This window comes from Talpa occidentalis, unplaced genomic scaffold (assembly GCF_014898055.3).
Source record: "Talpa occidentalis isolate TD23 unplaced genomic scaffold, MPIMG_talOcc4v2.1 talOcc4.8, whole genome shotgun sequence".
Lineage (NCBI taxonomy): Eukaryota > Metazoa > Chordata > Mammalia > Eulipotyphla > Talpidae > Talpa > Talpa occidentalis.
Genome location: NW_023605194.1, coordinates 17065933 through 17091267, shown reverse-complemented (window position 1 = coordinate 17091267; position 25335 = coordinate 17065933). Strand labels below are relative to the sequence as shown.

Genomic DNA, 25335 nt, shown 5'->3' with positions numbered 1-25335 from the left:
TCATGTCAGTAATTCAACTGTGACCAAAAATATGCTTGTGAGCTTAGAGTACCCCCCACATCATTTGCAAGTCAGTAAACCGATATATCTTTCTTAACCTAGAATCTTTTTTTAATAACCCTCTAGTCTAGAGACAGGATTCCAGATGACTTGCGATTATTTCTGAATCTCAGAATCCATTTTACAGTATGAACGTTTGCCCTCACTGGGAATATTTCAATGGATGCATTTTAGCTTTTTTGATGGCTCTAGGGATGTGTATGTATGTCTGGGATATCTTAGCATTTGTGCATTTTAGCAAAATGCAATATTCATTTTCTGGACAGTGACTATGGCTACGAGAGACATGGAGAAAGCCAGTGTGTCCCAGCTTTCTGGTATAATCCAGCATCACCGTCAAAGGACTGCAGCCTTGGTCAGAGCTATCTTAACAGCACTGGGTAAGTGAAGCCCTTGAAACTCCACTCAGTATTTTCTTGGTTTCCTAAGTTGGGATCAGAGAGAGTACATCACTCGTGAAGCAACATGGAATGTTGATAGAGCTTATTGATAAGAAGTGACTTCTGCAGAAAACTAAAGAGTTCTTTAACTGAGAGTGGGAACATGGATTTTAATACCTTTGGCTACTTGCTTCTGACAAGCCATAGCTATTGTTTTGGTCAGGTCTTATTTTCTGGAAAGAGATACCACCTTATTTTCTGGGCCCTGAGGGGATTGAGTTAGCACAAGTGGCTCAGGCTATTGCTCCCCGCTCTCTAGCTCAGGCTAGTGCTCTCTCCTGACAGATGAACTGAAGCTCTACAGAGCAACCCTGAACACTTAAAAGTGAGAACTCAAAAGTCTTGTCCTAGGAACTCCTGAAATGAGAAAGTCAAATTGTGCTTATGTTGCTCTCTTTTTTTCACTTACTGGTTACCCTAGCAGATGCTTAAAAAATTCCTCCAGGACTTGTTTCTCCTTCCCTTTGCCATCTCTATGGCATATAATAGATTTGGAAAGTGGGTTCATGGTCTATGGCAACCCTTTTCAAATTTTAATGTGTCATGAATCATCTAGGGATCTTATTAAAATGTAGTTTCTGGGACCTCCCTGGCGGCCTAGGGGTTAAGTCTCAGTGCTATTATCTTGACAGCGTGAATTCTATTCTGGCCAGGAAGCTGACCCACATGGCTCGGCACAGCAGACCATTCCTGTGTTGCCCGCTGCTCTCCTCAGCATTGTTCTGCTTCCCACTCTGTCTCTGGTGAATCCTCTTACCCCCCGCACCTCTGGACTACACCCCAGTTCTACACAAAAATAAATAAATAAATCTTTGAAAACAAATTTAAAAGATAAAACTTACTAAAAATAAAATATAGTTTCTTATTTGGAAGATGAGGGGGTGAGATTTTTAATTTCTAACAAGTTCCTACATGATGTCATGGAACTATTTGAATAATGAGGAACTGATGTGCTCTAAAGGCAGCCTCAGTGCTTCTGGTGGGTTTTCTATCATCTCAGTCATATTACTCATCATCTCAGTATTCTCACCTCACTTTCTTGGTTATAAAATAGGGGTAGGCACTGTTTCCTCATCTAGTGTTGACAGGAGAATAAATGAACAGACAAAAATGATGACAGAGATGTCTTGTGTTTCCTAAGCTACTCTGAAAACATGCTTTTTCAGCCAATTATCAACTATTAACTATTTCAGCCAACTGTTAACTATTGGGGGCTGTCTTAGGCTCTGAGCAGGGGCTTAGGAGCTTTTGGTGTTATTGTATTGCCATTGTCTAATTTGAGGGATCTAAGCTATTCAAACTATAAGATCTAGCAACATAAACTTAAAGGAATGTGGTATCAGAGAACAAAGTGCTATGAAATTTGAGGAAGAGGACTATAAAGGCATATATGATCAATTGGGCCTCCAATTTCCCAGCAAGAATACACCTTGGACATAATTGGAAGAGAACTCTATCAGGACAGCTCATATGATCACGAGATATGTTAGGTGGACCAAATTTTAAGCAACTCAGTGAACTAAAACCCCAAATAGTCAACCAAATAAATCAGGAAGATAAAAAGGAAAATCTGTTTATTTTTTTATTCACTAAAATGTCTATACATAGCTCTAGGTTGCTTGATAGTCACCGATCATCTGGCCAGTTGAGGTTGAAGAGTTGATGGTGTCAAGTTGACATTAGGATATGGTACCAGATAAAATATTTAACATAAATAAAAATGAATATGTTGTAAATGACAAAGGCCAACAAGAAGTGCATGTTGATTCTAAAAATTTGATTATCTAGATCAGTGCTCATGAAAAGAATTATAACATGAAGTATGTACATACTTTAACATTTTCTAGTAGCCACATTAAAAAAGTAAGAAAGAAATATGAAATTGATTTTAATAATACATTATGCTTAATCTAATATGTCCAAAATACTACTGTTTCAACATGCAACACTAATCATGTTTTAAGTGCTCAATAGCCACTTGTAGAGTGTCTACCATATTGGACAGCACAGCTCTAGACCCATTTGGAGCTCAGCTGTCAATTAAAAGTGATACACACATGCACACTCAGGAATAATTCTAATCTCCCTCTGTGTCATTAACAAAAGAGACCATTTGTTTAACATAGTATTCTGAGATCTGTGGATGGGCTGATGGTTCCGAAACTGGGGTACCCAAGGGAAATATCAGGTAGAGTGGAGGGCCATCAGAAGAAGGCAATGAGGATGGGCTCTTTGGTTGATTATCTCTGAAAGGTTAAAGAAGATACAATGTGATGATGGTGGTGGTGGTACATTTTATGTGTGTCCACCAGAACACCAATTTCAGTGCAGCCTTGAAGAGTGATACACCTGATACAATGTACCATGCAGGTCAGGGCTGTGGACAGGGGTTTGGCTTGACCTCACTTGTGGGAGTTGAGGGCAAAGTGAGTGAACGGGGCTACTCTCTGCAAGGATGCCCTTGTCCCAGAAGGCCACAGGGCTTTGTGGGAAGGTTTTCCCATGCTACCTTCTTCTCTGAGGTAATTTTACCTCAGTGGGATTGAATAAGAATCACAAACTTGTACTTTTAATCTGGCATTTGTGTTGAATGGAAAATGAAATATTAGCAAGGAGTAAAAATATGCTATGAAATAATCTAGTGACTCTTGAGAAAGGATTATTAGGTATTAGGGGATAGAATAGAATGATATCCTGAGGGTGGAGAGAAGACAGGAAGAACCTTTTTCATTAATCAGCTGCAAGTCGGATCTTCTAGCTGCTTTGCGAGAGCAGCCTCCAGGAAATTAAAACAGGTCCCTCCCTCACAAACTGAATCACCAGCTTTTCTTGCTTTCTCAGCCCTGTGGGTTGGCCTCCTCCTCTCTTGTGTGTGAGTCAGACATTGATTTTTCTTGGCTGGTTTAGACACTGATCTGATCCGTGGCTCACCAGGTAGGATCAATAATAATGTTTAAAGAGCTGCTCATCCTCCGATGGAGGGATAGCGGTCCTTCCACATTTGTTCAGCTCCTAAATGGCTGTCTTCTCGGACACTCAGTTCTTAGGAGCAGCTGCATGAAATATGTCTCACTCTTGCTCGCTTGCATTTTTCTAACACACACAACACGGCACAGACCACGCCACTGACAACTGTCAATGCTCCTCAGGTACCGGCGGATCGTGTCCAACAACTGCACAGATGGGCTGAGGGAGAAGTACACCGCCAAGGCCCAGATGTGCCCTGGGAAAGCCCCTCGGGGCCTCCACGTGGTGACCACTGACGGACGCCTGGTGGCCGAGCAGGGGCACAACGCCACCTTCATCATCCTCATGGAGGAGGTAGGTGCTGGCCTGGTGTCTGAAGTCAGCACCCACTCAGCAGCGAGTGGTGAGAAGCTAAGGCCTCTGGATGGAAATTAAAGGGGCGAAGGGAAGGAAAAGCATGCTTGGGTGTGTCCTGTCTCTTTCATCCCACAATACAGACTTCAGCTGTGTAGGGGACTCACTTGTCTCTGCACAGATGTAGGTCTGGATATATTCTTTGAAAGCCCCTGTTAGGGTTTGTTTTGTTGAAGGAACATTATCACCATAATTCCAACACTGTAAACTTTGGCAGAGGGGAATTCACATTGCATCTGTGGCTTTAGGGAGACTTATTTGCTTATTTCTAGACCTTACCCCAGTGTTTAGAAAAGACTTCCGAAGGGCCTAGAAAGTATGAATAAAAGGGTGAGACAAGATCAACAGCCTTTAAATTTATCTTTATAAAAACTGCCATCTGAGTTGCTTTGCCATCAGCTGGCTGGTCTGTTAGTTCACTATTTAGTGTTTTCTGTGGCCTGGGCAGTGAAATCAGACTGCAGCCATCAATCCAGCGTGGAAATGATTGTTGTATGCCTCCTGCCCCTCGATGAGGTGTTTCATCTCTACCCAAACCAGGGAGGTTTTCACACACTCCTTGCTGAGGTGGTAGGGCAAGAAAGCTTGCCTGACTTACAAAAATCTCAAATTTATATGCAAATTGCTCTGTGCTCTTGAGATCTTGGAAAGAGACCAAAGCAGGTCAGGAATAATTTTTTCGCCAAGTGTGAACACTTCAGAAACCTTTAAAGTTGGGCCCACACTGGCCAAGACGGTGAAGGTTCCTTATCCAGTGTTGACAGATTCTTCAGCCTGCACCCACACTGGGCTCTTGTATTAAAGGACTTTAAGATGCACAGGAGGTCATTATCACATTTCCACTAGGGAGTTTCCAGGACCAGAGCTATAAAAACCCTCTCTTGAATGTATGTGAAGAGCCATGATCTTATCCATTTGAATTGCCTCTAGTTCATTTCCACTTTAATTTATATTCATAAACTCAAGGGTAGTTGACATTGTGTGAGAAGCAAGGGAGCACCTATCAATATTTCACTCACATCTGGGTTGTCATAGGTGAAGACACAGAAAGTGAAACTGTGTTCAATGCACATTTCCTGGGCAGAAGGACTGGCTCATACTTCTAAAATGCTGGATTTCTCTTGATTCCTTCTATCCCCTTTGTATATAAAGAGAGATATGGTTCTTTCTTTTGAATCTGGAATCCTGGTTTTGTGATCAGTTTCAATTGATTTTATCCGAAGTTTTGACCCAACAGTTGGGGTGGGCTATGGAAAGAAGTAAAGGTCAGCCTTCAGAAGATGCACCCCTCTGAATCACTGGCATCACCAGGCAGCACCCAGGGCATCATGATCTTCCAGGGCACAGTGATCCATGAGCTGGGATGCTCAGAAGATGTTTCAGGGGAGGAGGCATAGGTAGGTTTAGGGAGCCTAAGATCAAGAGCACAGATGTAACTTTGGCTGCTATGCTGAATTTATCTGTCAAAATGGAATGGTTACCCTATCTCAGAGTTATTTTGAATTTGGCTTTATATAATGTATGGTTTATGATTAGCATAGTATTGGAACACAACAATAAATATGAAATATGAGAACAATTATGATTGTGGCATGGCATTTGAGCATTGGGGCTGAAAGCAGACTGGGTTCAAAACCTGGCTCTTTTACTACTAGCTTTGAGACTTGATTAATTTTTTTGCTCTAATTAATTTACTTTTGTCCCATTTGTAAAATGAGGATAGTGATACTTTTCTTCATTATAGACTTGTGAAAGGATTAATGGATTGGAACTGAAAAGAAACTTTATAAGTGTTGGCTGTTATTATGATTGCTGTTGTTATTATTCTGACATAGAAGAATAATTAAACCACATGTTTGAGGGAGCCAGGCAAGTGCTGGGCTTTCCCAGTTCAGCATCACAAAGGCCCTGCCTTATCCACTATCACCAGTGCTGCTAACTCAGACCGCTCCCAGCAGGGCATCAGGGACCACAGTTCCACAGTGTTTTCCCAGAGTTCCCTGTGGATCTCAGGGAGGAGTCTCTGTGATAAGGGTGTTGTGGCCTCTGAAGGAGACCATAGGCCTTCAGAAAGGGATGCTGGAAGCAAAGGCCAAAGGATCAGATGGGAGTCAGGCTGGACCGTGGAAATGGGCCCTGACCCATTGTTTTCCCCTTTTCAGGGTGATCTCCAAAGGACAAACATCCAGCTTGACTTCGGGGATGGGATTGCGGTATCCTATGCCAACTTCAGCCCCATCGAGGAGGGCATCAAGCACGTATACAAGAGCGCGGGTATCTTCCAGGTGACTGCCTACGCAGAGAACAACCTGGGCTCTGACACCGCCGTCCTCTTCCTGCACGTGGTCTGTAAGTAGCACAAGCAGCCCCTGCCTTCCTTCCCCCCAGTTGACTAACTCCTTCTGCCCTGAATTCTGGGGATTCAGACTGAGGTTGGACTTTGTGTGACCGCTGCCACAAGTGATGGCTCAGCTCAAGAGCTGAAATGTGTGGTTATCTGTTCCGGAGTTCTGTGATACTGAAGTAGATGGATTATTTTGAAAGTCTGGATAAAATTACCATCAGACTCTCCTTTTCAGTTCCTCTCTGATCTGATTAAGAGTGTGCATGCAGGCACTTTCAGGTAAAAAACCTTCCCTTTGCTTATATGATGCCTAAAAATACAAGCGGAGGAAACCCATCTGCTTCACAGTGTCGGGCTCGTTTCGAGTGACTGTGAGTGAAAAGGCACAAATAAGGATAAATTGTTACCTCCGTTGGAAGAACCAAAGGAGGGTTAAAGAAATACAGTTTAGAGTTTCTTAAATGTCAACATGAACACACAAAATAACTTAATTCTTACATCTAAGTTCACTCCTGTTGTAAATAGTTCTAAGAATTCTCCAAAATGCTTTTCTTTTTGTCTTATGGTGTATTTCATTGCTCATGGATTTTGCTTGCACAAGCCTAAACAACCGAGATCCTAAAATATTGTATATATAGTAAATGCATTTTGTGTATTTGCTACCCAGAGATTTGAGTTGGGAGAAATTGAAATGTAATACTAAGATTGTAGAATGTTGGGTCAAGGAAATGAGGTTATGGGTTAGTATTGGTTTCCTTTATTAGTGATGCCCATGAGTCTGGGGCTTCTCTGGTCCTTACATTCTCCACAAGGTTTTGGGTAATATGCTGCCTATGGTGGAAATTATGTTTGGAAAGAATGTTAGTGAATACAAAGGACACCTTTCTATTAACTAGGTGATGATAAAAAGTCCACTACATTATATGTACTAAATTAATCACATACAAATTTGACTATGTAAATCATCCACACTTGCAATCCCTAGTAAACAGTAAGCTAGTTCCCTAGGCTCTCTGGTCACAGTCGAAGCAGAAGGATCACCATGATAGGGTTGACAAAGGCAGTGCATGACTGAGCGTGAGCTGTGGGTCAGTGAATCTGTAACAAGGCCAGGCTGTGTGAGCATGCTCTAAACTGTGTCATCTCTGGGTCTTCCAAACTCTGATTTGAAAATGGCTTAATTCTTTTTTTTTTTTTTTAGATTTGTTTATTTATTTATACAAGCACTGGGTGCAGTCAGAAGTGCGGGAGGGAGAGAAAATTCACCAGATCCAGAGTGGGGAAGAGAACAGGCAGACTGATGAAATACACTGCTGAGGGAAGCAGCGGGTGGCAGGAGAGGTCTGAGCGCCATGTGGGACCCTCACCTGAGGGCTGGGGCTCGAACCGGCGCTGCAGAGGCTGCAGGCAGCTTTGCAGCCCAGCGCTCAACTGCTGCGCCACCAGGGGAGGCCCTTAAAATGGCTTAATTCTAAGTACTGCCTGGCATCACCAGGCTTTTCTAACAATAAATTGGAAAGAAAAATGAAACACACAAACATTAATTAATTTAGTCAATAAATATCTGTTGAATTTTTAATATATTTCAGGCACTCTGCTTGGCAGTGGGAAGGCAAGAATATAGAGATTGTCTTGTTTTTGCAGAGTTTATTTTAGGTTGGGAAGGGGAGGTTTTGATAGAAATGGGTCACCATTAAATGGCCCAAATGGTGATAATTCACCAACTAAAATTATGCTGTGCCAGAAGCACCAGGTCACAAGCCCAGCTGTGCAGGCTGTTCATGATCCCAGGATTTAGATCAAAGGAGACCCATGTTGGAATTCTCATCAAACTTTGTTAAATGTCTAATACTGTCAGTTTCCTTAGCCTTTATAAGCCTTGATTCCTCATCTTTAATACTTGGATTATAGGGAGACTATGAGAATGAAATGGAGTATGTATGTTTGAGGGATCCTCAGGGCCACCACCAGGCAGGTATTGCCCTGAAAGACTCACAGCATATTTGTACTTACAGCTATGATTTATTACATGAAGGACACAGGGCAGGATCAGCAAAGGAAAAGGCCTGTGCATAGCACCCTGTCAGAAGAAATCAGGCAGAGCTTGCAAGAGTCTTCTCCCCAGGGAGTCACATGGGATTTGCTCAGTTCCTCCAACCATGAGTTGCAACACACATGCGAAGAACTGTCTACCAGAGGTGCTAACTGGACACTGACTGCAATGGCCTATGGTTAGGGACTGGTTACCTAAGCATCCTCAATTAGCAGATACTAAAAGTCCAGGAGGAAAGCAGGTGTTCAGAATAAACCACACTGTTGGCAAAAGCTGTCTAGCTGGAGTGAGCCACTCTGACCAGTTCACCGTGAACAGGAAACACTGCTAGATGCCAAGTTCCCAGATGCAACCACAGCCAGCCACACACAGGGCTTTCTAAGAAAGGCAATTTCAGGTCCATGTTAATATTTTTCTGCACAGCGTGCAAAATTCTGCTTAGCACCCGTCTTGGCACATATGAATGGTAGCTGTTAAAGTAATTACTCAGTACTTCCCATTAACTTTTTGCCAGACACTTCTGTTACATTTGAAACTGAAAACAGAAAAAAAATCACTTCCTTCTATTCTGAGGACTTGTCCCACCCATGTTCCTAATTCTGCCAACAGTGGGCTTTGCCTGCAGGACACTAAGACGAATGCATCATAGTGGCAAAAAAACACAACAGCAAGGAACAGATTTATACTGCGGGTTATATGCATGAAGGAGGAAATGTTCCTTGAAACTTTTATCGTCCTCATAATTCCCTCCAAATCAATCATGGCTGCATTTACCAGACAGTTATTATAGTGGAAACTGCTCTTGGCCTCACCTTGGGCCATTAGCTAACAAAAGTAGTTGTTAGCCGCCCATAATAACCAATCTCACACAGATTATTTGATTTTGATCAAAAAGAGTACTATCTGACAGTGTGGATTTTAAGTTTGCCATTCCACCTGAATCCCTCAGCTCTCTTCTCTTCTCCTTCATCCATGAACTGTCTCTAGATTGAAGCCCAGAGCTTGTGGCTCAGATGTTCTGCCTATAAGCTCCTTGCATGGCTTTTACCCAAGCATGCTTGTCCTGCAGCTGGAATAAATGTGACTGTGTTTGCGGTGCTCATCCTTTGGTATTTGACTTGAGTCTAGGGAAACACAGGTCTGCTTTTCTCTTCTTGAGCATCCATACACCCAACCATGTGAGTCTGGCTGAGCCAAGTCTGCTGAGTGACAGAAAATTGAGAGGAATTTCCAAGGCCATGAGCCACAGCAACCTCACTGCCTGACTGTGGAAAAGCAAGGGTTCCTGTGGGCTGCTCAGTTGGATGGTCATCAGATCATTTTCCTGTGAGAACAGGAACCATGATTTCAGGGTTAAAACGGGGGCCTTTTCCAGCAAAGGAAGAGTGAGAGTTTAGCATCTGAACTTGGCGAAAGACTTTGAGGCATTAATGTAAGAAACAGGTTTCTCATCTCCTGTCTAGTACTTGGGCTGCCCAGGGACCACTTCCCACAGCCTCAGTCCCTGCTGCATTGATCAGTAAAAACTAACCACAAAGAGAGATAAATCACTAAGAGGTAAAGTACAAGAGAGTAAATAAAGCAGTGAAAATAGCCAATATCTTATCACACCTAAGGTTTTTTTTTGTTTTTTTTTTTACTCCCACCAACAATCAAACCATACAAAAATGCTTAAACAGACTTCCTTCTTCTATGTTTCCTTCTTGAATATAATACAGCCTTCAGAAAAATGTGTATCTGAGACAAGGCTGACTTTATTTTCTTCAAGAAATCTTGAGGGGCCAGCTGTCTGGGGTCAGCTCAGAGAGCCATAGGAAGATGATAGATTTCAGGCTGTAGATGCACAAATGCTTGCACACTCATTGATTGTTCAGGAAAGTACAGTCTGCTCAGTGGTGAGCAGACCTGGCCAGTCTCCTCACCCAACACCTGTCCCTCTCCAAACACCTTGCCCCTCAGTACACATTTACCCATGACCTGGATGTGCCCAGTGGGACCCAGAAGAACCCTGGGTGTCTTTGAGAGACCCACTGATACACAGAAGCAATGACGGTCTGGTGGCAGCAGTGATGGGAGTAGGAATAGTGCCAACCCATAACCAAGGGCCCTTCTGTCATCTGCACATCTCTTTCATATGTTCTTAGCACCATGCACAGCCAGGGCAAGTGTTGCCCCTTATTTTTGGGGTAGCAACTGTATAAGATTGAGGAAAAGATCATTCAGCTAAATTATGAGCGTGAAATAAGAAGCATCTGACTGTTTTCTTCCTTTTCAATTGACTCACTCCCAGATTTCTTTCCACAGATGCTATAGTAAAGGCAGGGTGGCCTGAAAATAACCCACCTTGAGGAGAACTCAAGGTCCCCGGGCTGAAGAGATGTCCTTGCTGCAGTGTGACCTTCAGTCACTTTTGCTCATCAAAACTATCTTAGTGGAAACCAGGAAAATAGGCTCTGACATAGTGTGAACAGATAATTAGAATATTTTAATTGGACTTGGTTAAGTAGGATGGACACAAGGAAGGGAGAGGGGAAAAGGGAGGAAGGAGAACAGGATGGAGGGAAGGAAACGGAAAATAGAAGGGCGGGAGATGAGGAAGAAACCCTGCAGAGCGCTGAAGAGCAGCCTGCCCACCCCACAAATACAACGCGGACACTTGATCGTTTTTCATCTGCATTTTCATATTCGGATTTTATTTTGGAAATGGATTAAATTAAAATCCTCCTTTATTATGCAGAGGGTGCTTTCATGTATCTTCTCTTACTTGCTAGTTTAAAACTTGACGCCGCTTATGTATGTTTTCTGAAAAAAGCTGTTTGGTAGCCATTTTTGCAAGTAGCTTATTTATTACTTGGGAACCTGGAATTGGCTTCTTGTAAGGCAGGAAGGAATGGACACAGAACAGGTTTTCTGATCCAGCAGACTGGATAAACGAGAAGAGAGTTCTGGAAGCCTCAGTGGCTTTTGCAAGCTTTTATTGGGATTTACCAGGTACATGGCAGGTAGGGGGGCTGGGAGGCCTCCCAACCCCCATCAAATCTTTACTCTTTCTGGGCTCTCTGGCATTCTCTGGCGGTCTCTGCTGCTTTGCTCTCTCAGTTTTTCTTCCGCTTCTCTGCTTCTGCTGGTGTCTCCGTGATGCCGCCCTTAAAAGCCCAGTCTTAGCCCAGGTGAATCCCGTCTACCTATGCCCACACCCTACTCCAGGTGCCCGCCATCAGGCATGCATTTGGGACCACAGGGTTCTGTTATCTATCCTAATGGTGGGAGGGCAGAAAAGCCTGATACTTTTACCTTACCCTACACTTCTCCCTCAACCTAGAGAGATATACATCTTCTTTTTTTATAAAATAGCCTTGCCTGCTCCCCAATCACACCCACTGCATATTGCATAGGAGAGGCACCATGGCCAGGTGTGGAAGGGATGAGCCCATTAGCGATCGAGGATAATGGAAGGGGCCCCCATAAAATGCACTGACCTCAGATCACAGGACAGGCTAATCATCAGAAACGCGAGCCTGCTGTTTATCTTCCTACTTATTGGCTAAGTGTCTGGTAAACCAGTTTTGCCCTTGGCTTGGTGCCTCCTAACTATTCCTGGTTGGGCCCAGCAGATGTAAATTAAATTGAGATGTCACTCAAAAGCTCTGAAGCCTGATTTGAGTTCCCTGTGATGTGCAATGCTCCATTTCAAGAGCACACACACACACACACACACAAGCATCCCACTGGTCATAAGTTTGATCCTTGTTTGAGTATAGGTGATAGTAAAGGGATTAAGGTTAAGAATAAGAGAGTCTGACAGAATCTGTTTATTCTGGGAATATCAACACAGATATTCTTTTTCTCATTCCCTTAGGTCCCGTGGAGCACGTTCATCTCCGAGTTCCATTTGTCGCCATAAGAAACAAAGAGGTCAACGTGAGTGCGGTCGTGTGGCCCAGCCAGCTGGGGACCCTCACCTACTTCTGGTGGTTCGGCAACAGCACGAAGGTTCGGGCTTTCTGATCAGTGTCGGGTATACGTGCGCTGAATGCTTCGTGATCCAGCGTCTGTGTTGATGTCAGGGCAGTGGGGGTGTGGGCGCGGGAGCACTGAGTGAAGCTGTGGGCCCACATCATCGAGTAAGGCATGTCTCCCCATGCCCAGGCCAGCATTTTCATAGGGACTCCCCACACACCCTAAGGAAGAAAGACTAATTTGAGAAACTATGCAAACTGTGTGTTCTTGCTCCTATAATCAATGTTTCTGAAGTTTCACTTCATCTTGTTTTAATCCTGGCCTTTCCACTCACTAGCTGTAGGGTACCAAGGAGGTCACTTAACAGCTCTGATTTTAAGTGACCCTACCCCCTCATCTGTAAAATGTGAATTGGTATCTAAATGGAAAGATGTGAACACAAATCCTCCTTAGACAAGGGGCTGGTGTGGGCAAAGAAAGGAACTAAAGAGGTCACGCTCTGGAATTTGCACAGATGCTCCCTTCTCCCAGTGACTGGGGATGGTGACACTGTGTCCAGGTGACACTTGTGTCCTAGGAGCTGGGAGCAGTTAGGTTGAGGGTCTCCACATTAAAGGGCTTAGCTTTCTTTATTGCTTCTTTTTGTCTTTGTGTTATCGTTGTTCACTCTGGATGTGGCTGACACTGTTCATCTTAGAGACCTTTCATTTGTCTTTAATACTTTAAGAAAGATACCACATTTTGAACTGCTGCTCATTTTAAAAAAGGAGAAATTAATATTCCTTTGCTGGTAGAATAATTCCTTTAAAAAAGGGATGAAACAATATTGGTTTTGTTTATTTCCCAGTAACCAAAAAGAACATACCCCCTACATGATAAGAGTGGGAGATGGTTCATCCCTGCCCTTTTTTCAGGAGGCAGATGGTATGGTGAAGAGAACATGACCTTGAAGTCAGAGATAAATAAGGGTTAGTTTTCCAGCATAGTCTCCTGCTGGTGATGTGAGCTTGATCGAGTCGTTTAACTTAAAATTTAATTCACTCAACTGTGACAAGGAGAGAATAATGCCTATCTTTGTGCTTGTTGTGAAAACTAGGTAAAATTATATACATCTCCCTGGTGTATACTAGGTACTCACTAAATGGATGCTTTTTATATTGTCATAAAAATCTGGGAGTTAGGATGGATTTATACAAGATAGACCTAGTTTCATGGACCCAAAGGACCCTCTTCTGTTTGCATTATTCATGATATATATGTATAGATATATCATATACTTATACATATAGATACTTTCGGGTCAGTTTCTTAGTATAGGCAGCTAATGCTTTTGCAATTCTGGGATTATTATTCACCAGGAAAATTGATAGAGAGGTTAGTTCAAAAGATCCCCATCTGGCATGCTATCGACATGAAGCCCCCTGCAAGATATGAGCATCCCAAGGTGAAAGAGCAGTTGATTACAGAGCCAGACCTAAAACCCAGGGCTCCAAACCCCCATGGATTGTAAACCCACCTACCCCATGCCCCATGATGTTTTGGCTGCATCACTACGTCTGTCTGCTGGAGGTTACAGACCCTTAAAATCCTATTTCAAACACTAGCAGATATAAGAAGTAAAAGACAAAAATCCTTGGGAGAAGAAAGTTAGCAACAGAGATGGGGGGATGGTTTAAGTTCATTTCTCCTTAGAGGATCTAAGGTTTTGGCTGTTAATCTGGGGAATTCCTGTCTGTTAGCATTCTTTTACCTGCTGATCTTTCCTGCAATACTACTGTGTACAAGCAGTTTTTGACCCTTATCAACATAGTGATCACTCAACAGCCCACAAGGAGCCAGAGGCACAGTGTTTCTCCACAGCACCATTAGCTTTTATACTAGGCTCTTCTTACATACTGCTTATTTTATCATTAGAGCATCACTGGTAAAGGAGAAATAATCTTATTTTATAGGGAAAGCACTGAGGTTAATAACCTTGGAAGTTGGTAGTGTGTGTGTGTGTGTGTGTGTGTGTGTGTGTGTTAGGCGTATTTTAGGATAGGATGAGAGTGACTTTCAGACTTACAGTGACTTTCAACCGTGAGATACTTTTGAAAAACTTTTAGATTTTTTGAGTATTTATGTGTGGGTATGTTTGAGAGAAGTTTTCCACTAAACTGAATTTTCACTTTAACTCCATAGTTATAACACATCTATAAAATATATTCTACTTTATTTCTTTCTGTTCTTTGCATGTATTTCAGATTTCATTGCACAATTCTAATCATAGTATATCCACAATTATACATTCTGCTTTTTACACTACATATGATAAGTGCTTTTCACACATTAGTATATAATCTGCTTAGGGTTTGAAGTTAGGCAAGCAAAGTGAAGCATAGTGAAGCATAGTGATTGTAAATTCTATTTAGGGATGGCGGCTTTTTATCAAGGTATACATTTATATTGTGGAGATTTTATAATATTTACTATTAACTTGACTTACTATGTCTGGGAAACTAGGGTAGGCTGGATCCAAAGATTTCCCTGAAGCTCCCTGTTCCATTAGTCAAGTGAAAATCTCATAACTAAATAGTCACTCCGAGCTTTGTCGATTTCTTGCTGGGTTCAGTGGATAATATGTGACCTGTCACACATGAGGGATTCTGTGTGGGCAGGGATGAAGCCCGTGGCCAGGCAGGGCTCCCTAAGAGGCCTTGCTCTGGGCTGGCCCTTCAACTTGGAGAAAGCTCACAGACAGAGAGTCCACTGGCCAACTGTTGGACTCCGAAAGGCCAATTTGGGAGATTAACTGAGGTCTGGCTTAATAAATGTGTCTACTTGCCTAATAGATTTAGTAAATGAACCTGAAAATACTTGATTTAATTTAGCAATGCACACTAGATAGCAGTGGCCAACAAAAAACTCAAGAATCCTGTTGAGTGTTCCAGCTTTGCACAGAAAGTGAAATAAGCCATGATGCCATAACAGCTGATGAAATACAAAAGCAATTTGGAAAACAAAATTAGCTCTTGCCATTTTTGGAGCTCAGAAGCCTGTGGCCTGGCCACCCCGGGACCCAGTGTTCCCATTCAGCGCAATTTGTTTGCTGTGGCTCAGAGCCCTGACCGACTGGTGGGATGGGAAGCTACCTCCCATCTCAAATGGCACTGCCTTTGCCTGCAGCCCTTCAGCCTTGCCTGGACCCTGGATCTCCTAGGGAAGCAGCAAACAGAGAGCTCTAATCTGCTAGGATGGAAGAATTGTTGGAAGGAGATGTCATTGCTCAGCACGCCACTCACACCTGAGAGGAAGACTAGAGTGTGCAGAGGAAGGAGAGGGACCACCTAGAGCACAGAGAGCAAAAGAAGGTGTCTTGGAAGGGCTGAAGCTTCCCTGGTGAGATGACTGTTAAAAAGGGGAGAAAGTGCCTGGCAGTGAGAGGTGGCCAGGGCAGTGAGCCAGGCGGAAGGACGATGTAACATCACAGGCGAGAAATCATAGTCAAGATAATTCATGGAACCAAGAAAAATTTTTAAAAATTGACTTTTCCTTTATATTTATCTCCAATGTTTTATTATGGAAAACTTCAAACATACACTAAATTTGAAATGATTTCACAGTGAACATCAGTGTTCCCGCCACCTGTAATCTTCCATTAACTTTTACTATGGTGGCTTATGTCTATTTATCTGTCCATCCTTCTGTCTAATTCCTCTGTTGATTCTTTCATTAATTTCAAAGTAAATATGTCACTTCTCAACTGAAATAATCACTATTGTGAAGCTAACTTAAAATTTAGTAAAAATAAAGTTATTAAAGAGATTATTCAAAACTATACTGAATAAATTGGGTTTGAATGAGTAACTGCCCTCCCCCCTCAGAGTTTTCAGCCTTGGTTTATATAAATAAGTTACATACCCAGAAAGAAGGTATGATTATTTTTCTTTCTTAACAGTGGAAAGAAGATATATAGTTAATATCTAACATGTTCAGGGCCTCCCCTGGTGGCGCAGCAGTTGAGCGCTGGGCCGCGAAGCTGCCCACAGCCTCTGCAGCACTGGTTCAGTCCCCAGCCTCCCAGAGAGGGTCCCACATGGTGCACAGACCTCTCCTGCCGCCCCCGCTGCTCCCCTCAGCAGTGTACTTCGTCAGTCTGCCTGCTCTGTTCCCCACTCTGGCTCTGGTGAATCCTCTCACCCTCCTGAACTTCTGACTGTACCCAGTGCTTGTATAAATAAATAAATAAATCTTTAAAAAAATCTAACATGTTCATCTAATTAAGGGAGATTGATTTCTAATAGACAGTTCATTGATAAAGGAGGGACAATGTTCAGAGTAGAGTATCCCTTCATCTGACAAAGTGAATTCTGTCAGGCTATTTGTGTTTGGGAAGATGGAAGGAACAAAGACTCTTTGAATCTCTCAGCCTAAAAGTGCCCCTGTAAACACAAGTCTGGTCATGCTGTTGTCTCCTGCTTCTTGTGTTTGTACATTTTGCAGACAGTGGCAGGGCTCACTGTGTCTATGAATTTTCCTGACATCCCTTTGCTTCTAGTCTTGGGTTCTTCATGGTGAACAAGAATCATTGTTCTACTGACTTTAAGCTTTGGAGGTGGCTCTAGCAGGGTGGAGATAGATATTTTTCAACAGAGCAAAAAAAAAAAAAAAAAAAAAAACACAGAATTTTCTTTCTTGATCCATACTCTTAATATATTTTGTCCTAGATGTTTTAGCTTGAAGATCATTAATTAGATTCAATATATGTTTACCCTTTCCCCCTACCAGGATATAAATCAACAATAAAATGCACAAACATGAAGTGTTTATGCTCTGAATTACCCAAAGTTGGGTCAAGATACATGATTTTACATCCCTCCCCTCCCAGAAGATCACCCATGAATCTTCTCAGTCATTTCCCACCCCTTCTCCCCTGAACCAGCCACTCTCTATTTTTTCCATCATAAATCTATTGCCCCCAAATATATCTTTTTGGCAAATGGTTGATTTCATGGGAAGGGCTCTGAAGGCTGGGTGGAGGTTGCCTTTAATAAGATATCTCCATGCAAACTTCTGGAAGGGCATGTAGGAAGACCTAGTCTCATTTATTTTCAAAGAAGAAGGTAGAATTTAAATTTGCATACTTTTGTCTACTGTGCCTTCCCTGTAACATCCCTAACCTTGCCTTTTTACCCCACCCCCCAAAAAAATCCTTCTGTCTTAGCTAAGTTATTTTAAATGACATCTGAAGCCATATGAATGAGTTAACTAGTTATAATGGGTCTTTCCCATGAATGCAAGAAATAAACATAATATTTTTTTTCTCTTATGAATCTGTTATGCTTTTTTCATTGTTTGCCAGCCTAGAAAAATCCAGAGGAATGTATAGGATGATTTTCTTTGCATGTAGAAATTCATATAAATGTAACTACACCACATAGATTCTCTTGTATAAAGCTTCTTTTACTTCTTATGGTTTTGGGGCTCATCCATACTGTTGTGTATATCAGTATTTGTTCTTTTTATGTTCACTGTATGAACATACCGTGGTTTGTTTATTCATCTTCCTATTGATGAATTCTTGGAATGTTTATTGTTTGGGGCTTTTATGAATAAGTTGCTATGAACATTTATTTGTTTATGGACATATGTTGTCTTTTCTCTTGACTAAATACTTAGGACTGCAATTGTTAAGTCATAAAATGTAAGATGCTACAATTACTTTGGGGAAAATAATGTGGTTTCTTATAAAACTGAACTTTCTCTTAAGTGATTATACCATTTTATATCCTATCAAAAATGTATGAGATTTCCAGTCACTCTACCTCCTCATAATATTTGATATTATAATTTTAAAGAAAATTTAGCCAATTTTTTGGTTCTCTAGAGGTGGCTCATTTTCCTTTCAAAGTATATGACTAAGGGACTGAAGCAATTGAAGGTGTTCTGACAGATAAGACCTAACATGTTGACCAGTAGGAACTATAGAGTTTGCCTAAAGCCATTCATCCATCCTTTGAATTCTGATTGCTGAATGAGTCCTCACAGCTCTTCTAACCTGAGCCCTTAATTTAATTAGTAAAGTACTTACTGCTCAGCTGAGAATGAACTTTGCCCAAGGTCATTCATTAAAATAGTAAGAGCCAGAGTCCAAGTCTCTGTTCTTCATCTCTCCCAGAGAGGTGGCTCACTGGCACATGTGCTGTCATTTCCTCAGTCCATGGCCATGGCCAATATGGTTAGGCTGAGCCCAACTTAACTCCAACTTCCTTCTCAACACAGTACATTCACCAGTCACTCCTGGCCCATTGGAGTTGATGTGCATCACAAAAACTACTGCACCTCATCTGTTGTTTAATCCAGAAGCTGATGCCCTGTGTGTGCCATCACAGAGTAACAGGGGGGAATCCCCATGGAAAGGGGTAGTTCCAGGTTTCTTGCCTCACTCAAGGAAGGGTGGAGCTGACCAAGGGGGGAGAAGTGAGAGAAAACTGGAGAAAGGAAGTGAGAGCAAGGAGAAGACCTGAAGGAGGAACACGGAGCAGAGACATGTGAAGAAGCTGCTCTTGTTTCCAGGCCTTGGTCTTATAACAGGGACTTGGGGGACATGGAAGGAGACACTTGAAACAGACATAGGTGAGAGACTGGTAGGGAGGCTGGCAATGGAAGCCTTTATCTTGATGTTGAGTTTGCTCTTTTCCTTCCAGCCTTGTCTGGCTTCTTCTGCCCTTATTCTATGGGTCCCCATAGAAGTTGCCTTAGACTTGTGGCGTGGTCCTGCTTTGGGCCATTCCTGTTTGTTTGGACATTTACCCACACGGGGATGGGTAACTTTGGGTCCTTCATGGGGAAAGAATTTTAACTATTTTTTTACCCTTCTCTCTATTGCACACCAATTGTATTAATTTTCCTTTCCATTGAAGGTCATATGCAGTAGAGTATGTTTTGTCTTGATGTGGCAAATAGCAGAACCACTTATAGCAGGCAGGTTTGGGAGTCTCTGGGTGCCCCTCAGCCTTCCCTGAAACAACTGTACCATAAGTAAGGAGAAGAATACTGGAACTCACAGTTTATCTTTAATTAAGGGCAAGAGTATATCTCTTTCCATTTTCACGTCTTTCTTTCATTTAGCAAACAGAGAAGAAAGGATCAGAAGCTAAGGGCCATTCCTCTAACCCTTCACAACTCCAGCCATCAGTCTGACAATAAGATAGAGCATAGCATTTTAAAGGAGACAAAATCAAATTATTGTTTCAGAAGTGAAGTTGAACATTCTGAACTAGCAAAGAATTCCAAGCTTGTGGCAGTGACACTGGCTGGAAGCTGCCTCTCTGAGCTCTGTGGGATCTTGTGCACATACCAGGTCATGTTAAGAGTCCAGGGGTGCTGGGGTGGGCACTGGCTAGACACCCACACCAACTGCATTGTCACTCTGTCCCGTGTAGTCCTGACTCCAAGGGAGGGAGTCTGCTCATCTGCTTTCGCAACGTCTCTTTGTGAACTTCCTTAGAACAAACTCCTTCTGCTGTCTTACCTTACAAACTGTAGAGGGCTTGAGAGGGCATGGGCTTTAAGATGATGATAGAATAAGGACTCTTCACCCTAAGCATTAGCCGTTCTTTCTCTCCCTTTACTCTTCTTTCAGCTTTTATCAAGATTCTAATTTCTAGAAAAAATTACAATTATTTTGTTTCCCTTTTTATGCTTGGGGTGTCTCTATCTGCTAGATAAGATCAGGAAAATAAACTAGAAAAGATCAGAGAAATGCATATTTAGATATTTTCAGCCAATTAAAAATGTTAGAAATGCCTTGCATTGGAAAATGCAGATACAATAAAACAAAAGCCCAACTATATACCATATTTCCAACTGACATCATCTGATGTAAGGTGATAAGGGTAAGTGCTACAGAAGAAATCAAAATGTGATCATTGCTCTGATGGGTCTTTGAAAGGTCTTACATCCCAATGGAATACAGGATGAAAATGTAAGTGACGGAATATTGGCACAGAAGGGAAATGATCTAGTCCCCAAGCCTACAGGAGAAGGTTATAAAAGCTGCTGCTGCTTTGCTCCAGGAAAAGGAACAGAATGGCATACAAAATCCAGGATGCCCAATCTTCTCTCAGGATTACATTTTACAGGGTATTTCAAATATAGTAAAACTTCCTGGATACTGGATATAGTCATAGTGAGGAAGTTGTGTAAAGTCATATTTTTCCTTTTATAAATCCAGATCCGTTAGGGATATGCAAATGCAAATAACTGTGTGAGATTTATGGGAAAAGAGGAAACCTGATATCTCACAGATGACTAAATGGGTATTTCTGATTCTCTCCTTTTAGCCCCTCATCACCTTGGACAGCAGCATTTCTTTCACATTCCTTGCAGAGGGAACCAACACTATCACAGTGCAGGTGGCTGCAGGGAATGCACTTATCCAGGACACAAAGGACATTGCAGTTCATGGTAAGTCCTAAAAATGATCCCGCTGCCCGGCCCATCTCCTGCATCCACCCTGGCAGCAATTGCTGACTTTCCCAAGCCATTAGAAGATGTAAGTGCAGAAGATGTATCCAGTCCTAATTTGTGACTTTTCCCTGGCTAGAGATTGAGGTTTTAAGAAAAGTAGCTGACAGATATTTGTTGTCTTTTGTGAGTTGTTCCCATTAGATGTGTCTCATAGATTAAAGGGATGATGATCTGAAAGGGCCACCTTTAAAGCAGTGAGAGCTGATATCCTGCTGAGGTATCTCTAACATACATGCAAACTCATTCTTTATGTTGATGAGGACCAGTGGTGTCAAAAGCTGGAAGAGTTTTGGTCCCTTTTTTGCAGGATTCATAAATCATATACTGAGATGAACTACACATAACCGATGAGTGTTCTTGATTGTTGGAGATTCTAACATCATTAGCTGCAAAGGTTCCAGAATAAAGCTAAGAATGTAAGATCTAGAGCAAGGCAAGTAACCGGGCCACTACTCCATTCTTGATCATGGAGAACCATCCCTAACTGCCAAACTTACTTTAAATCAAATTATGCTTCTACAGCCATCCCACACAATCTCTCCTAGGCCACCAATAACAACCACCATATCTGGGATTTTCTAGAAAATTGTACTGAGGTATATGATCCTCTGGGTCAGACCATACTTCTCCCACCTCTCTTCATGAGGATTCTCTCCCCTTCTGCAAACTTGCAACTCAGACTCTCTGATTGGGCACCTGGAAGATTTTTTTTAAGTCAAAATTTTTAGAAGTGTAAATTTAATATATAAAAGTACACAGATCTTGAGTGTTCAGTTTCATGAATTACTACCAAATGAATGGACCTGTGTACCAACCAGCCGGATCAAGAAATCAACATTAGCCACATCCTAGAGAGTTTCAGCCCACTTTTTAATCCCCCAAGGCAGTGTTCATCCCCTTAATGAACAAAGGAGTGGAGGGGAGGGCATGTTAAAGTGTTTTACACCAACCAAGTCCAACTTGTTAGTGCTTTATTAGTGGCCCTTCATGAGAGCACCTGGAGTAGTAAAAGTCTCCTTCTGGGCTTTCACACAGTATTATTTTACCAGGAGAAAGGCTTCAGATCTCAGGAACTAATAAAAATGATAGGAGCATGAATGAAGCTACTTCTAGTCACCAAATCCTGCCTTCTCTCAGAAGCCAAGAAACAGGCGGAAAACAGGGAATTTCAGCTGAGACCACATGAGAGTCTAGACCCTTTCCATAAACGCCATGATTCTCAGTCCCTTGCCTAGCAGACCTTCTCTCCTCTCGCAGAATATTTCCAGTCCCAGCTCTTATCATTCTCTCCTAACCTGGATTACCACAACCCGGACATCCCCGAGTGGAGGCTCGATATTGGCAATGTCATCAAACGAGCTTTGGTTAAAGTAAGTTGACTTCATTTTTGCTTAAATGTTTGTGAATAAACAAAAGAACCAGATGGTGGGGCTCAGAATACATATCAGTGTTTTAACCCCACGACTCCACATTGATCAGGATCATCTCTCTGTTAAAAAGAGCAAAAAGAAGAATGGAGGGAGTAAAGGAAAATGAAGGGGGTGTGGGAGAGGGGAACAGTGTTGTTTGAGGATTGAAATTGGCCTTATCCTTATGCTCAGGTTTTCTAAGATGGGAGCTCAATCCTTAATGAACTAGTGAAGAGCCCACTTACTGAGTTTATCTCACATCATCCACTTGACCTGTTCTTTGCCCACCCAGGGTGTTTCAACATTCAGTCTCACAAGCCTACCTCTGGCCATGATGTCAACCAGAAGGATGAAGATCAGGAAACAACATGTTGTCAGGGTGATAGCATGAACCCAAGGTCCCTTTTGCCTTAGAAAAAGTTGATTTTTTTCAGCGCTAGGTACTGGAATATAATGACATATCTGCACAATCAGTTCCAATGTAGAGATAAGCCATGCACAGTAGTTCACAGTGAGGCATGCCTGTATTTCAGAAGAACATGGGAAAGGTGTGGTTCACTCTATCTAGGAAAGTACAAGCTTAGCAGATGTGTATTTCAATAAATACTTGTAAACTGGTAGAATGGTCTTTGGCAGCAACATTTGAATACTGTTTTAAAGGATAAGTAGTAATTAACAAATCGACAGAGAGAGGATGGTATCTTTCAGATGGAAAGAGCAGGATGCATTAGCCGTGGACTATTGAAATAGTCCAGCATGTTTCCCAGTGATGCTTGAAGCTCGTCTACAGTTGGTAAGGGAAGCATGGCTAACATTGAGCTTGGGTGGTGTTAGAGCAGATTGTGAGGATCTGAGAAGCTAAAGACACATCTGGTATGCACTGGAAACTGAAAAGTATTGTTTGCTTAAGAGCAAAGTGCTGATGGTCATTTTTGTATTTCGGACACCCATTCTAGTGGCAACACAGAGAAGATGGGCTGCTGAGGTAGGAAGTGGATGGGGGGGGGGATTTCACAAAAGATAATCCATTAAAGTGCTAATTATCTAGGCCAGAGAAAATAAGAACCCAAAGAGAAAAGATTCAAAGGTTACTTAGGAAGTTGAACAATAGAATTGGTGATTAACTTAGTGTGGATGAGAGAGAGAGAAAAGCATTCTCATGGTAAGATTTGGCAAACAGTGGTCTTGTCATTAATCGAGATGGTGGTTCTATAGCAGAAACAGTCATGGGGGACAGTAATGATCTGATTTTCAATATGAATTTGGAGCACATGAGAAACAATTGGGTGAAGATAAACCAAGAGTGTTCAAAATACGGATCTGAACGTCAAGTGGAAGTTCCTGGTGGTGGTATAGACATGAGAACTGAGGCTGTGCTGGTTCTGAGATGCCCCCAGATCCAGAGAAGGATGTGGAGGAGGAGCTGACATGAAGAAAAGAGCTTGAGAGAAGATGGTGTAAGAACCACTTTGTGGGGAATTGTCTGCAAGATGACCTTCATCTCCAACCTTTTTTACAAGGAGATAAAAATGAGACTGTTCTTACATGTCTTTCAGTGTGAAAATCCAGAATTGTATTGTATTTTATAATCATATTAATTAAAACCATATTAGCTTTTAAATCAATAATGTAGTAATGATAATAGCAGTATTAATAATCAGCCATGATAGTTTATGATTAGACTTAAATCATGAGAACCTAACTGTCGTATGTACTTTTGGACAGGATTAAGTGAATCTAGGCAATCAAATTATTCTCCAGACAACCTTTCCCAGTTTTCTAAATGTGGGGTATTCTAGAAAGTTGTGCTAAGGTATGTGATGCTCTGACTCAGATCATATGTCTTCAGCCTCACCAAGGTGCATGTGCAGACACACTTTTCCATGGTCTCTTCAGTGCCCCTAACAGACACTCCTGAGACCACTATTCTCTGGGACAAAGGCTTGCACCAGTCTTGGAACCAATAAGCCATGTCTTCTTCACCCATTGGGTGATTTCCCTGCATTTTGCTCCTCAGTCCGGTCTCTGGAGACTCACTTCCTCTAGCTGGTGGGATTAAGTCTCCTTGCCCCATGGATTTGGCATCAAGACTTCTGGCTTCTCAGGGTCATGCCTGCCAGCAGGATGTTAAGATAACCCTGCCTCAAGTTCCTTGGGAATCCTCCCTGCTAGATGGACTTCCTGGGGTTCTGACTGTTGCTTGCTAGTTCTCTCTAAGTTGGTGCTCTCACTTTGATCACATCTGTGGGAGTTAACTCATCTGCTAGCTGAGTTCCAAATAGGAATCAGAGCTGAGCAAATGGGAAACAACTAAGCTCTCCATTCCTGCTCAGTCACTGTATTCAGCCACTACTCCCTATCAGGCATCTTTAGAAAAGTGAGGGAGCCACAAAGAACCCCAGAAACATCTGGCTGAATATAGAAAATAACTTATCTGAGAAAATATTATACCTGCCAGGTATACCTCATATCCACTGTGACCCTGAAATGTGCTGTGCTTACTAACCTGGCAGTGCTTGGGGATGAGAGGCTGAGGGGGAGGCTCAAGTCAGGGGAGAATGCTTGGAGGAGGTGGAAATTTGAGCCAGATCAAAACTTATATATCATATTTGGATTAGCAGAGGAGAAGGTGTTGGTCTGGATAAAAGACCTTCAGGAGATAAATAGGAAAGAATAATCCTGGGTGTCTTTGGAACTTAGGTCTTTGCAGGGGGAGAACTCAGAAGTTTTGTTTTCTTTGGGAATTTGCCTTTCAATTGAAGCTTATTTTAGTTTTTGTCCAAATGCAGTAAAATCCTTCTACTACACATTTCGGAACAGGAAAATTCAGCATCTTAATACAGCTTTTAGTGTTTGATTTTTTACTTCTGTACATTTGTATTTTTATAGAGTTATAACCAAAGAAATGGATGAGTATAGTGTTTATCCTTGTTGGTTCCTTGTACTGATTATCATCTTAATGGCAGAATACCATTCTTTCCAGTGATGACGCCATTATTTTTTAAATTTTTTTAAATATTTGAGTTTTTTATAATTTACTTGCTGTTATAAAATGATGTTTCTTCCTACACACAACTCTTCCTATATTTTGGATCATTTCTTAAGTACAAATTCCCAAAGTTGCAGTTACCCAGTGAAGGGTATAAATAATTTCGTGGCCTTAAAATCTTTTGGAAA

At 42.0% G+C, this 25335-nt stretch overlaps 1 protein-coding gene across 1 annotated transcript in view; it reads left to right on the top strand.

The window, feature by feature from the left end:
• SORCS3 (sortilin related VPS10 domain containing receptor 3) overlaps positions 1 to 25335 on the top strand; it is a 520755-nt gene that overhangs the window by 482450 nt on the left and 12970 nt on the right. The window contains exons 17-22 of the mRNA XM_054690210.1: positions 327 to 440; positions 3650 to 3821; positions 6044 to 6230; positions 12138 to 12271; positions 20563 to 20686; positions 22007 to 22119. Coding sequence (XP_054546185.1) covers positions 327 to 440; positions 3650 to 3821; positions 6044 to 6230; positions 12138 to 12271; positions 20563 to 20686; positions 22007 to 22119 — 844 coding nt within the window. The remainder of the gene's footprint in view (positions 1 to 326; positions 441 to 3649; positions 3822 to 6043; positions 6231 to 12137; positions 12272 to 20562; positions 20687 to 22006; positions 22120 to 25335) is intronic.